This window comes from Lissotriton vulgaris, chromosome 11 (assembly GCF_964263255.1).
Source record: "Lissotriton vulgaris chromosome 11, aLisVul1.2, whole genome shotgun sequence".
Lineage (NCBI taxonomy): Eukaryota > Metazoa > Chordata > Amphibia > Caudata > Salamandridae > Lissotriton > Lissotriton vulgaris.
In genome coordinates, this window is record NC_141699.1 from 209,203,327 (window position 1) to 209,218,873 (window position 15,547).

A 15,547-nucleotide genomic window follows, 5' to 3' on the forward strand; every position below is an offset into this window, starting at 1 on the left:
CTACTTGGGAGAATGCACAACATTGTATATGACAGCTCTATCTGGACATGATCTAGACAAACTCAGTAATGACTACAACTAAATACCTCTGCCCAGAACAGACAACAGAAATAAGAAATATATCTGAAACATTCAAGAGTAAACCTAAGCTTTAAAGACAGCATTTGCTGTAGTATCTGTGGGCCAGAAGCCCATAATTGTTTGCATTTCAAGTAAGTTGATCTAGGATGCGCAAAAGTTGTCATTCATGGCACCAACAGCAAATCCTGGATCATATAAACAAGGTTCCACATTTCAACTCACAAATGACACCCCTGGAAATGAAAAATCAGCAAATATGGCAGCATTTCTGTACCCCTAAGCTGTATGGGAGAGAACAGGATGTTCCTAGGAGGGCAGACGGAGGGCGGGGTGGGGATCTTAGGGAACATTATAAACACCTATAAAGTTGTAAGTTTGCAAATAGTCCCTTTTTTTTTACATCAATGTGAACACTTAGTCCCTCCACTGCTGGGGTACATGTGCAAATCGAATGCGAAAGACATTTCCTCATATTATCTGTCAGTCTAACAGATGGGATTTCTGTACCCGGAAACCTTACATTTTTTATAGTGAAGTATTTGACAATAATGTAGTGAATTGGCCTCTGTTTTGCTTGCATGCAGTTTTACTAAACTGTGCTACAATGTAGTGCATGGATTCTGGGCGGCCAAAAATCCAAATCACCCCAAGAGCGCCACCTGGCAGAATAATTCAAGCATGCACATAGTTACAAACGGATTTATATTTGCACTGAATTCACATACCAAGTCTGGTGGCTTGGACTAATGCGTCCACTGTAGGGGCCTGTGTTTGACCTCATGGTCACAGGTTCATATCCCGGCAGGTCCACTCAGCCTTTTATCCTTCTGAAGTCGATAAAATGAGTACCATTGATTTGGGTAACAGTAAACAGTTCTTCAGCGCCTAGATACCCTTGGGTGAATGTGCGCTTCACAAATACACGTTATGTTATGTAATAGAGAGAACTATACAGTATAAGACAGTAGTCACCCAACTGGATAGTTGTGCAAAACTGCAGAATTTGTTTTTCCTCCTGCGTTCTTACTGATCTACAAATGAGTAGATTATGTTTCCTGATGGCAATCTTGAATTAATTGCCTCAAGGGAAAAGACATTGGGTGTGCAGGTGGAGGAGGTAGAGGAGAGGCAAACAAAGGCAGAGTTGAGGGTGGGGTGGGTGAGGGGTGAACCATCATTGCCATTTCGGGGAGGTGTGTCGGTGGGTTTCCAGAGTGCCTCTGGGACCTATAAAAAAATCCGAGCATCCTCATCAAAAGAAGGTGATTACAGAAATTCACAGGATGACTTAATTCTTCTTTTGGGGTAAAAGGTTAAAGGGCATTGTTGCCCCCGCATGATGTTTCGTATACTGGATGATATTGTGACCTCAGCGTGCACAGTAGCGTCTTACCCTTTCAACGCTGCAGAGAGTCCAAGCCAAGCCGGTTATTCTTCAATGCAGGGAGCAGCTGGAGATTGGCAAGGCGCTTTAGTTATATTGAAGGAGAGAGATAGGCAGGTTTCGCGCACTGTTTTAGTGTTTTCACTAAATGTGTTTTTATATGAACAATAAAAAAACGCCACTAGAGTGCCTTACTTAAGGGCCAGTGATGTTAGGGCATCCCCCTGTAGCAAAGAACCTAAAAACACTGAAGGGAAGTGATTCCCTTGAAAGAATCCCTGATGCTTGCATCCGAGTAGCTCAGCAATGTGTATTCTGTCATGACAAGAAGATAATTGTGAAAGACCGGTTACCTTTCTGTAAGCGGATGTTGTCCTTCTGCGCTTTTGTATTACACAGTCGTGAAAGGAGACCAGCTGAGTAAAAACAGTGTGAGACAAGGAGCCCTCTGGTGTCACTGAGCATCACCCAGGGTACAAAGCTGGCTCACCGTAGCTATGCCATACACCTTTATATTAATAAAGATTTGTTTATCTTAAACCTCTCCTCTCAGTCTCACCACTGCAGCTTGATGTTACTATTGGAAACCAAGTGAGTATTGCTACTTCCGGTGTCTCCACTCACTCCCAGGATCCTGGCAGAATCGCACCAGACGTCCTTGACAACATGATGTCTAGAACCATTTAGGGTTTGCTGGTACCGCTGACTTCAGTAAGTGTGAAGTAGAGTCCATAAAGAGGAGACATGTGGATTTTGAAACAGCAACTACATTGAGACTCTCAACATGGGGATCCGATGAGAAGCGGGTCTTCAGCCTGGCACCTTCTCTGGATGATCAAGGGATACAGCTCCCAGAAGATATTGGGTATGTCCTGTCTCTGTGGAATGTACTAAATATGATGTCATTCTTCTGTACAAGCTATGGTGCTACTGTGGGAAATGTGTTTAAGGATGCTAGCTTTGCAGGGTGAGAGCCAGATATAAAGCTGCTGCAGACACAACCACATCGCTCTTGCAGGACTTTTCAAACAAATTCTAATCTTGTAACTTGAACCTGTCAATTAAATCATAGTGAGATTACTTATCGGCTTCGACATTGAAGCATCTTAACAATAATATTGCATAGCTGAACATGGGATGTCTCAATCTCTTGAAACAACTAACATAGTTATGACTGACGTATGTTGTACAGTTGCGATAACAGGTGGACATCTTCAGAAATTAAGCACATGGCCAGAAGCTGCAGAATGATCACATGATGCTCTCAGCCAATCATACCTCTCCTCAGACGGCCCACGGTCTGCGAGATACCGTAATACTGATAGGTCTCGTTCTTTCCAGGATCCTCGTTAATGATCCCCAGATTCTGATTCCAGTGTGACCAGTTCACCTCATCTACCCTGAGAGACACAAGGAGGAATTACTTAATCAATATGTTACACTTCAAGGTATAAAAGCAAGGTAATACAAGGACACAGGTGGGTGTTATGTAGAAGTACCCGTTATGCACACACACACAAGAGTCAAGAGCCAGTCTTAATCCAAGCCCGTCTATGCGATATAACATCCCAGCACAACACCAACTCCACCCTCCACAGTGGACATCTTTAAAATATCCAAAAGCATCTCCTGCATAGGATATCTCTTAGGAGTTACACCTCGTCAGCTATATTAGAGGCTACAGTGATTCTCAACAATGCATGTCTAAGGAAGCATGCAAAACAGGTTGCATACATCCGAGTCCACCCTTATGAGAACAAAAATAGTTAAATTAAAAAATGTAAAAAGAAACTGCCATTCAGTATGCCGGTAGATGCTCTGGAGTTACTTACCTGCCAGGTCGTGCCAGGGCGTGTAAAAGATCGCTAAGTGTTTTCAAATATTAGAAATGTAGTTTTAGAAGTTTTCTAAACCTATCAGCAGGAGTGAAACACTCAGCAGAATTCAACATTATTTGGCGAGTACCCAACTTTTGAAACCCAATCATAATAAAACAACGATGGGATGTTGTTTGAGCTGGGATATACTTGCAGCAATTACAATTGGAGATGCAAAACAACAGATATATGGCACGAGACATTGTAAGAAAGTGCTACTTTGATGTGAAACTTTGTTATAAACGAAGGTTGAAATTGGCATACGCACCATTTTTTCATAGCACAATTACAACTGCACCTGGAAAAGTCATAAGTAAAGCAAGTAGCAGTGATTGACAGAGGCTGATAGTTGAGCTGATCATTTTAATACTTCTTGTTCTTAAATAGGTCTATGACACGTCTACATGAGAGTAGGCTAGGACCAGTGCTTAATTTGAGCCGGTGGTTGCAGGCGGGGTTCGCAGGAACGCATTTTGCGGACTTTATTTTTCCCCATTTGGACTTGCCTCTGGACCAAGAGAGACAAAAACACAAAAGGGGAAGAAAGAGGAAAACAAAGATGGAAAAACAGTAACAAATCGACACACCCGAGATTAAAAAGAACTTGCAAGATTCAGATAAAGGGGCAGGGAGTGTCTCTTGGTGGATGGAAGAGGCATCAGGTGGAATCAAGCCTATCCAGTATTTGTATTCGCCATCGGTGACACCTGTAGCACCGGACACTTTTTTTTTACAAATTAAGCAAAGGTTAGGATTACATATAACAAGCAATTGTTTAATGTGTGCAGGCATTAAGATGTCTCAAGAGGTGTAAAATAGGTGCAAGAGTAGTATCAGAAAAGTGGTACATAATATACGGGTTGGCCACACTAACATCAGGACAAGCAGAATGGTACATGTGGGTCTCCCGCCTGACAGAATGAGAGAGCAGTCAATGTGTGTTTGGTGCATATACCTCTTGGCCCCTTAGGTGGCAGTGTTGTGCACAGCCTGATGTGAACAGGAGAACTGACATATATCCCTTAGCAAAGGAGGCGGGTCTGAAGGTATTTGTGGCAAGGGCCTGACTTCTAATGTGCCAGGTGAGAAGGTGAATGGTCAGGTGAATGGATGGTGTTGTGTGAAGTCTGCTTGAGAAGGAGGGAACTGGTTGAATGCTGAGACTAAGAGTACTGGAGTGACACATTGCCTCCAGTGTGGTGAGCGCTCAAAGTCCCGTGAAATGCACACCTGAGGAAGGCCTACCTGGGAGGGGTTGCAGCAGAATGTGACAGGACCTGGTTACGGTTCAAAGAGCTGGGGAGGTGGCACTAGCTGGTGGTAAATTCTTAGGTTGTTTTTTTCCTTCTTCATTTTGGAGATGAGGTGGCCCTGGACCTGGCTGGTGACTCTGCAAGAAGGACCTGAGCAGAGATCTGTATGTGACTAAGACATGGAGGACACCAATACATTTATCAGTCCTGTAGGTATCTTTAACCTGCAGATAAATGAGTCTCTTTGACATTGTTGGTGGGTTGGAAAACAGGATGATCTCCAGGGCTTTATCCGAACTCTCCCCGGTACTCCACATTCTGATGACATACAAGATACCAGCCTACCGGTCCTATATACGGCAGTCGCTGTCAACGCATTCCTCATATTAGTCCTCTGGAATTGGCATATTTAAGGGTCCTTCCTGCACCATGACAGAAAGAATTACACCAGTTTGTTCCTAAAACAGTTGCCATTTCCCTAGGGAGTGGGTAATCTCAATTACAGATGAGGAAAGGAGTAGGTGATAGGATAGCCTAGGGAGCCTGGCAACAGAAATAGCTTAAAAGCTTTAGGTGAAAGCTTGACCCTATTATCCTGTACAACATATAATGTTGGAAGATGTCTGTGAAAAAGGTGTCCCTGAGTGATTGAGTTTTTGACATTGACCATGTCCGCAAAAAAAGGATCCACAATGTGATTGTTCCTTTGATTTTCACCCACAGTTATGCAACCCCTAATTAAGGATTACTGGACCCAATCTGTGTGCCTGCTCTTTTTGAGCAATTGCCATGGAGTGTTCCGTAGAGTTCCATAGTTCTTCAATTGCCTACACCCATATTTGGTACTGTTATTCCATTACTGTCACCACTAATCGGTATGTGACACTTGAACTACACCCTGCTCCTAGCTCCATCCATCCTAATGAGGCTGGTAGGTGCAATTGGAAATAAACTACTTACACTTGCCTGGGGACCTAATGTACACCTGGAAATAGTTTGTAAAGAACAGCTGTCACCTCAATTAATAAAGCATCTTCAAGATGAGAACAGGAAGGAGATGCACAGACGAGAAATATCAAAACTCACAAGCTACTGAAAATGTATGCATAAAGTATTTGTGCACCTTTTGCACAATGGGTGCTATACAAGTACGGGTCAAAGCGCCAGGATGCCCTTGGTGGTGACAGGTTGCGCTATATAAGTATGCCACAATACAAGTCATTTACACCTCTTAGGGCAGAGGTCTTCAATCTATGGGGCGCGACCCCCAGGGGGGTCGTGGAGTCCTGGGAAGGGGGTCGCAGATTCTGCCAGAGTGCAGTTCCTGGCGTCAGGCTGATAGAGGGTGCTCACGGCGGAGGCCGCCTAATTCACACCGAGGTGTGAAACACATCAAAGCCTCATTAACAAGTAAAGGTCTTTTAAAGACCTGTGATAGTACTCTGGTGTGCCTTTGTGTGTGCCCAAGCTGTTTCAGCCGGGCTGACATACACGAGCTGGGGGGGGGGGCTGGGGGAGGAGGCTGTAGCCCTTTGAGTTCAATGGACTTAGCTGTGGGTTTATTTTTACTTTTAACGTTTTACATAACACTAGTTTAGTAGGTATCAGAGCGCTTTACAAATACACAGTAAACAGCAGAAGGACATTACAATCATTGGTTCAAGTCCCACAAGCCCTCATACCTGGCGCCTGTGCAGGAGAAATGTGGCTGAGAGTCTGTTCTTCATGGTGAGATGTTTTCACAGCTGGCTGTCACCCCCCCCCCCTCAAGCAGGGAGGCACAGGGATGCCCTGCCATGAGAGAGGAAGAAAAAGGAAGCAGAGAGATACTGACCCCCCATGAGAGATGCACAGACAAGGTGTGTGAATGAATGATGGGTGGATGGATGGATGAAAGGGTGGACGGATGAAGGATGTATGGATGGATGAAAGGGGCTGTATGGATGGACGGATGGAAGGATGAAAGGGTGGACGAATGTGTGAAAAGGTGGGTGGATGAATGATGAGTGGATGGATGTAAAGATGAAAGGGTGGATGGAAGGATGAAAGGGTAGTTTGGATGAGGGATGGATGTATGGATGGATAAAAGGTTGCATGGATTAATGATGGATGGATTTTTGAAAAGGTGGGTGGATGAGTGATGGGTGAATGGATGGATGTTAGGATGGATGGATGTAGGATGGATGGAAGGATGGAAGGGTGAAAGTGAGGGCGGATGGATGAAGGATGGATGTATGGATGGAAGGATGAAAGGGTGGATGGATGAAAGATGGATGTATGGATGGATAAAAGGTTGCATGGATGAATGATGGATGGATGGATGTGTGAAAAGGTGGGGGATGAATGATGGATGGGTGGGTGGATGGATGGATGAAAGGGTGGGTGGATGAAGGATGGATGTATGGATGAAAGGGTGGATGGATAAATGGATGGAATAATGAAAGGGTGGATGGATGAAGGATGAATGGAAGGATGAAAAGGTGGATGGATGAAGGATGGATGTATGGATGGATGGATGGATAAAAGGTTGCATGGATGAATGATGGATGGATGTGTGAAAAGGTGGGTGGAAGAATGATGGGTGGATGGATGGACGAGTGGATAGGTAAAGGATGGATGTATGGATGGAAGGATGAAAGGGTGGATGGATGATAGATGTATGAATGGATAAAAGGTTTCATGGATGAATGATGGATGGATGGATGTGTGAAAAGGTGGGTGTGTGGATGGGCGGGTGGATGGACGAGTGGATAGGTAAAGGATGGATGTATGGATGGAAGGATGAAAGGATGGATGGATGGATGGATGGATAAAAGGTTGCATGGATGAATGATGGATGGATGTGTGAAAAGGTGGGTGGAAGAATGATGGGTGGAAGAATGATGGGTGGAAGAATGATGGGTGGATGGATGGACGGGTGGATAGGTAAAGGATGGGTGTATGGATGGAAGGATAAAAGGGTGGATGGATGATGGATGTATGGATGGATAAAAGGTTTCATGGATGAATGATGGATGGATGGATGCTTGAAAAGGTGGGTGTGTGGAGGGACGGGTGGATAGGTAAAGGATGGATGTATGGATGGAAGGATGAAAGAATGGATGGATGAAGGATGGATGTATGGATGGAAGGATGAAAGGGTGGATGGATGAAGGATGGATGGATGTGTGGAAGTGTGGGTGGATGAATGATGGATGGATGGATGTGATGAGGTCTAACAGCCGCTTTTATGGTTGTCGATAGTTGTTTATGATGAGGAGTACCAGTTTCTAGAATCTTTTGTCGGAAGGGGGTCCTTACGCCTAAAAAGGTTTTACAAGGGGGTCTCGGCATCAAAAAGTTTGAAGACCTCTGTCTTAGGGTTATGCTGGGGTCATGCACAGTCAGGGATGCACATACACACTAAAAATAAATGACAGACTCCTTGGTGATAGACTGCATCTGGCTGCACACGAGCCGCCACTGTGAGTGCTTTTATCGATGCATTAAAATTGTTAAGAACGTACCATGGTGGGTGAGTTCAAGTCAGGAGAAGGCTGAACTAAGCGGAAGGGGATCCCTCTCCTTTCTTGGACCTTACAAACCAAACCGAGACACGTTTTCAAACCTGATAACAAAGATTCTTTAGAGGGTGGCTGTAAACAAATGTTTGGTCCTACGTTATTGTAGGGCTGGGGATCATAGCTACGGGATTCATTAACTTGGGTCAGTGAATAGCTGGCCTGTTCAGGGATAGAATCTGAATCCACCGGAGGGGTGTCTGTTCCATGAGTCTTTTGATGGAAAACGGCATGTAAAGATCAAAGTCAAGACCACGTAGATGGTCATCAGTAACTGGGGAGGAAGACTCATCTTGAGCTCATCCTTCATCTGTAAGCTTAAAAGAGTTTTTGAAGAAAGGAGTATTTAGTACAAAAACTTTAGGGGTGACCTAATGGTGCAGACAGGTCGACTCTTGGGTACCTTTGCGTCACGATCAGGGGAGATGAATGTAGACAGGAGATAGTTCATTCCCACGCTGTCCGGGGTTATATACGCTCTGCTTCCCTTTTGTGCACTCACTCAAAGCTAAACGACAGTGACACTGGTCGTGGCTCAAGGCTTATATGACAGAGCATTACATTTTTTGTTTATAGATGAACAACGACACTTGCGCTTTGAATCTATCGTGAGTCTGGAGACACCTGATCGCCTATATTTGCTGTCTACATATATTCGACCCTTAGATATCACCTCAGATTTCTATACTTTTACTTTATCCCGTTCAGAACGTGACCCAGCCGTACTTAGACGCTTCTCACATCCACCTTACGTACATCTCATGGGATCTTCAAGAGACTTTTAAGCCCTGATGAAGTTCTGCAAGGAACGAAACGCGTTGGCTGAGGCCGTTTTAAGATCAAACCAATAAAGGATTTAGTTTTGACAATATTGCAAGTTTCTGGACTTCTAATTTTGGTGCACCATCCATATTTTCAACCTAATGGAGGTTGTGATGAATGGCGACGGAGAACACCCCTTTTTTTGAGTGAGAGGTGTTGACTTACCCAATAGATGTGTATTGACCCCTCAAATTAGTAGCTTTGTTCACGTTTGTCACCTGAGATAACTGTTCATAGGACATCACATTTACGGTTGTCAACATGTCAATAAGAATTAGAGTTCTGTGGCCTGGAATTTTAAGCATGCATTCCAATTGTAATAACCTCCTGTTGCTGGTTTTATTGATCATGTACATTATAACTACCTCCCCGTCTATGGTGTCTTCGTCTTCATAGGCAATGTGGCGTGGTTCTCATTGGCAATTTTAGAACCTAGAAATCCATTTCCTCAATCTCGGAGAAAGTGCAGTGTGTAATCCTGACCTCCTAAAGCGTCTGACTTGTGGTATTTCTGAGTCTGACAACATGATGTCTGCTGATGTTTCCCATATATGGTGAGCCCTCAACATTCTTCAGATCACACCTTAGTGCTTATGTGAGCAGGCTTGATAAGATGTGAACTGTACAAACTGGAGGACCCCACTACCCCTTCTTTGAACAGAACAAGAAACATAACAAAATGAGATATTAGTGTTCATAGCCAAAAGGGGAACAGATTACACTGATATACATATATGCACTAGAAAACACTATTTTCAAGGAGTAGTAATCTTAGCAGTCTCTACATCAGCCAAAATCCTGGCAAGTTATAGTTCCCTGGCATGCACATTTTATAAGTTTCCAAGGAGGATAATGCAGTTACTCAGCAATCCATTTCATATACATAGCTAATCAGATAAGCTACCGTTTCAGAACTTGGGGCCGATGTGTATTGGAACTAAAAGTACAATGATTCAGTGAACCAGCATTGCCATTGCGAATCCCTCTCACCTGTGATACCTACAGACTTTCCCAATGCATTTTCCAGATGGCCACTGCAAACCAGGAAGAAAAAAAACACAGATGCCCTTCGCATGTGCAAATACACAGTGGACATCTCTGAATGTTCACCTTAAACAAGAGAACATCTCATCGAAGATGTCTGCTGCATTTGAATGCAGGTGTTATATTAAAATGCTTGTTTCTATCTTAAAGAAAAACTATTCCAGGATAATTGCTGCACACTCGGGTGGCCATCGTGGAATGGATTAAAATCCACTTAAAGATAGTCACCCAGCGATACAAAAGTGGGTTGCGGTGATAATTTGAAATTCTTGGCTAAAACATTTTAAAAAGATTTATGAGAATGCATTTGCATTATTAAAATTAAAGTGTGATAACCATATGTCTCCTATGCATAATGTGGCATTTGAGACAGAAGTGCATCGGTGGAGCGGGTTCCTGATTATGAACAGCATAGGCACTACTGTGATACAAGGCAGTAATAGCCTTATCCCTTCCAGGATATAAGATGATGTGAGGCAGATGTGAGGCACAAGAGCGGTCTAGAGTGCTCTACACTGAGGCCCCCGTGAGTCAATGTTTCATCTTGAAAAGAATAATAAAGCTGATGTTGCCTCTGGCAGTGTCGCCGAAAAGCACATTGTTGGTGTTATCAAGTCCATAAGATTAGAAATAAATAAAACATGTGCCAGAAAATCTAAATAATTCCTAATAATGCATTTTGTTTAAATTTTGACTTATGGCTTTAGAACCTTAGGATGTTCTTAAAACAGCGGAAGTCAATTTTCCCCATCATTTTACTTCATAGTTCCATTCATTCTGCTAAGTTCAGGAATATTACAAATCTCATTTGCTGTGTTATCTTCTATTTATAATTCTGACGTGAACAAGTTAGATGAGAAGAATCAGCATCCTGTGATTCTGGGTGAATCACTTAACCTCTACGTGCCTACCAAAATGAAGGTGTCCATTTGTAACACAACTGGTGCTTACGTAAAGCGCTCGGAAACCTTCGGGTCAAGCTCTCGCTATACTAAACTGAAGAAAAAATATGGTATGTCCTAAGTACTGACTTCCGATTTTAAGTTTTAGATCTTTCCTGGGACAGCAGAAGCGGTCTGCTTGTGGAAGACTTACTGTGGGCTTACCAAAAACTTAACATGGGCTTAGAGCCCGTCCATTGGTTACCATTGGTTGCTTCATTATCACTCTATTTTGCTAGCTTCTTATTCGCCGGCTTACCTTTCCCTTCTTCTGCTTGTCCCTGTCCTGGAACAGAGACTCTTCACCATTATTTTCATTGGCTAGCTTGTATCCTTCCCCAACTGACATCAGTGAACTACTTTTTTTTTTTGTTTCTGCACTTCCTGGGGGTGCTTCTGTTTTCTCAATCTCCCCCATCAAGGTGCTGCTCCCCCCTACATGCCCCCGGTACTCTTCATATTGACTGCACAGGTCGTCTACTGATTCCCCCACTCCCATGGCCTCTGTGGCTCCCTTTGCCTGGTCGAGATGACTATATTCATGCAGCTCTTGTGTAATATCTTCCCGCGTGATCAACCGAACGACCTGCTCAGTTTACATACAGAGAGCCCAGGGGCTTCCCTGCTGCTAGGCAGCCATTTGACAATCAGAGCGCCTGGCAGCCTGCAGTAATTGTGTGATTGTTTGCTTTTCACGTTCACACAGGCTTTATTGTGTGAACCGTGTCCATCCCACTGCAATTTATTTTAGAATAATGCCACTGCGGTAAGAGAGTTGTTGCTGCCAGGAGTCCTAATAAAGGGACCAGTGCTGTATCCCTTCCTCATTTGGCATTGATTCTCAAAGCCCCCTCTAGTGGCTAAGGAAAAACATGCCCTTCCTCTTCATTGGAAGAGATAGGCCAGGGCTAAACAATCTGCTTCCTGGGCTACAGAATAGTGTATCTGAACCAGTTATAAAAGAAAAAATCCCGGCGGCTCTTCACAAATATCACTTTAAATCTACTAAGGGCATCTGATATCGTTGTTTACTTTAAGGCATTGCACACTGCATTTTTGCAAAAAGAGTGCTACCCATCCTTTTAGTGCAATGTGCAATCTTTTTTGTTTAACCGGGGCAAGGTACCTTGGTGCACACATGACCACTGTTTGTTGGCGTACTCCTGAGAACTGGGCTCACTGCACCGACCTGCAACAAATAAATCTTTCTAATACCTATTGAGGATCTTCTCAAAAAAGGATTTAGAAATAACCTGCTTTTCCTCAACACTGCATCCTCTATTCTGTGTTTTTATTCCTAATGCTTTGTCGCTCGGTTGACACGAAGCCTTTGGTGGGGAGAATAAAGGTGAGCGACACCAAACCTCAATAATAGTCACACACTATTGTGCTACTGAGGGAAATATTCAATTTGCTATCCACATCCAAACTCTGTCCTTTGCCATAAGAAGGGAACAATGTTTACCCAGTATTCTTACTAAGCTATGGAAAGGTGAAGACACCTTGACGGTTATTAGTTAAAATGCGCAGTTGGCATGCACCAAGCACTATTGACTGATGGGACAAATGTAATCATGTGCTATGGATTATCGAGAAATGTAGTTCGGATCACTGAGTGATGAGACAAGTATGATGACGTATAATGAGTGAAATTATTGACACAATATGGACATTTGGCACAACGTTATCCACTCATGCATATTGCTTCCACTGGCATAATGGCAGCAATTCTTGACATATTGTGTACTAAAGCCTGTGATAATGTTTACATTGTCATGATGGTGGTAATTCTTGGCCTATTTGCAACATGATCACTACTGCGGTTTCAGTCTTAAGCTGTAAAATTGGTGTCATTAAACCATTCATCAATGCACTCACCCATTTATCCTTTGATTCACTAACTCACCTATTAATTAACTATGCACTTAGTCAGTCACCCTATTTGTCCATCCACAAACTCACACCATTGCCTCATTCATACATTAACCCACTGACCCATCCACATGCACAAATTTGCCAAGCATTGAAGAATCGTTTCAGATTTAGGATACAGACAACCTTTTGAGTTGGTCAATGCTATTTTGTCTTGATGGTGATGCATAATAGCATTGTTTCTTGTTGTGGATGCTGTTGATTATTAAGATTGGCAAAGCCAAAAGGACAGCTAATATCGTTTAAAGGCGAGACCTACGGGCTTTGCCATTGCTTGTTCGTCATGGGGCTGATTTAATCTCAACATCTTAAAATTTCTAAGCAAAGTCTTACATTAATCCCTCCACAAAACTGTTAACGGTAGCTCGGATTACTGTGCAACACACCCCTATCTTCTTTGCCCCCCACTACTCTGTAAACCTAGGCCCAGGGAATATCCTCCCTCACAAAAGCCACCATTATCCATTCACGACAAGCAAGAACTCCTGTAGTAAAATAGTGTCAAATAAGGTTAGTGCAGGCATGAACACACCAGGCAATGTGCCACATTATGTGTTTTTTACAGATGGGTTCCCCGATAAGAAGGAGAGACCTTTTTTCTCCTTTTTACAGCAATCAACACTGCTATCGTCTTAGCCATGTCTGGGAGAAAATCAACGCCACACCCCCCACGAGGAGCGCCAGATCATCTTCCAGCCTGACCCTAGTGACTCAAGAATCAGGTGCCGTGTTGGGGTGCCTAATGACTCACATCGGCACTGGGGCGCCTCGAGCACCCCTGCAAATTCTACACTAGTGTCTCGCCTACCCGTGTGTCCACACCATTAATTGAGGTCAACAAGGTCGTCAGGATGGCGACCATGCGCCTTTAAGACCACCGTGACTGTCGTCCTCCCACCTACCTCTGGATGTTGCAAGCGATGAAAAGAAATGTACCGCAGCAAGGTTTTGACAGGCTTTCAGAATGTTGAACACCAGGCCTGGGAAGAAAAGGGCCACTTCCTTTTGTTCCACTCGAGGCTGCCCGCCGTCTTCATAACGACGACATCTCAAAAGCACTTGATAACTCTCGAGGCTCCAGGTTTCCAACAGATTTGTTCTTCAGTCTGGCAAATTACATTCACGAGAAGAACTGCATGTAATAAGATGACCCGCGTACTTAAGTCTAAGCGGTAGTGTTGACACACATTCTATTCACAGACAGCCAACTATTCAGCCAGGCATATAAATGACAAAAGGAATTCAGCAGATCCGCATTAGAGAAAAAGGCATGTGGTCTAATGAGGCCTAATTATGAATCAATAACAGATATTCCACGAAACGCTGTCATAATTGGTAGGCACTGCCTGTCTTTCATATTTACTAGGAGGCCTAAATACCATCTGGTATTTCATGCTGTGCCCCCTGTATTACTTGTGACTTCATTAATATGCAAATTAGTATGCAGTTCCGCTGTGCCCTCTAAGCACTTATCATGGCTGCCCTGGGAACCAATCAACTATAATGCATTTTGAAACTATGAAAACTGCAGAGAGTTTTGTGTCTGTGAGCGCATTAATTGAAGGGGCATCCTCAGTGAACACAACCCATTTTGTGACACAAAAGGCTTCCCCCCGCTTCTCGTTTAATTACTTATCAAATGGCATTTAAAAAAAAAAAGATAATTTTCTTCAACTGTACCTGAAGCACCATCTGCGGTCCGGGGTGCCATCTGAATTTTTCCCCACGGTGACGATTTCGCCTGAGCGGAAGGCTCTTCGTATGAACACGGGGAAGGACCGCTCGATGTCCAAAATGGTGGTGGCCCACTGTGGATATGAAAGTACCCATGAACACATCAACACGAAAGACCAAGATGGCGCACTAGACCACCCACACACTAGAATGGATTTTCTATGAAAATGGTAAAATCCATTAGGATGGGCTGGGTGACACTGTAATTACATGGCAGAAGAGGGCCAAATTATGCAACATGGTTGAATAAATTATACAGAAAAGGCAAATTATACAACAAAAAGCTAAATTGTGCTGCGTGTGATACAATTATAGGCAAATTAGGCTGCACATTTTGTGGCCCGGTTTACAGACATTATGGCATTTTTACACACAATTAAGATACATAAAAGGTCCCTACAATACAACAAAATACTTGCCGCCTTCAGCAGATTCTGTCCAAAATAATATTCATCAACAATTCATTTGCCTTATGAATTAGAACATTAACGTCATTTCAGCAATACTGTTGCCTCTACCTACCACAGTGTCATCGTTTGTGTAAAACAAATGCAGTGTAGAGAATAAACCCCTTTTAATCTGTTCATTTCAGTTAAATTTTAGATCGTGCCCTGCTCTTCAGCCTATGATCGCACTAGGGATATCTAGAAGTGCCTCTTTAAATTAAGAAACAGCCCTGCAGAACAGTGTTCCACGCTGCACATCAGTTATGAAAATATCTCACTGGAAGGCACATTACAGATGAGTCTTGATACCTTAAAAATAGAAAAGGGTTGGGATTTTTCAGAGCTCTGTGTGCTCTTGTAAAAATATCTCTTGTCTGTGGTTTTAAACATGAACTTGCAGGAACAGTAAAACTAAATATTTTGATAAAAAAGAAGGATTCATTATTTCTGTCCAGGATGGTTTTTATTATCTA

General features: G+C 43.3%; 1 protein-coding gene across 3 annotated transcripts in view; it reads right to left on the reverse strand.

Moving 5' to 3' along the window:
• TRPV4 (transient receptor potential cation channel subfamily V member 4) overlaps nt 1-15,547 on the reverse strand; it is a 619,663-nt gene that overhangs the window by 3,941 nt on the left and 600,175 nt on the right. For all 3 annotated transcript variants that reach the window (XM_086943119.1, XM_086943118.1, XM_086943117.1), the window contains exons 14-15: nt 14,575-14,702; nt 2,744-2,865 (exon numbers count right to left, since the gene is read on the reverse strand). In XM_086943119.1, coding sequence (XP_086799245.1) covers nt 2,744-2,865; nt 14,575-14,702 — 250 coding nt within the window. The remainder of the gene's footprint in view (nt 1-2,743; nt 2,866-14,574; nt 14,703-15,547) is intronic.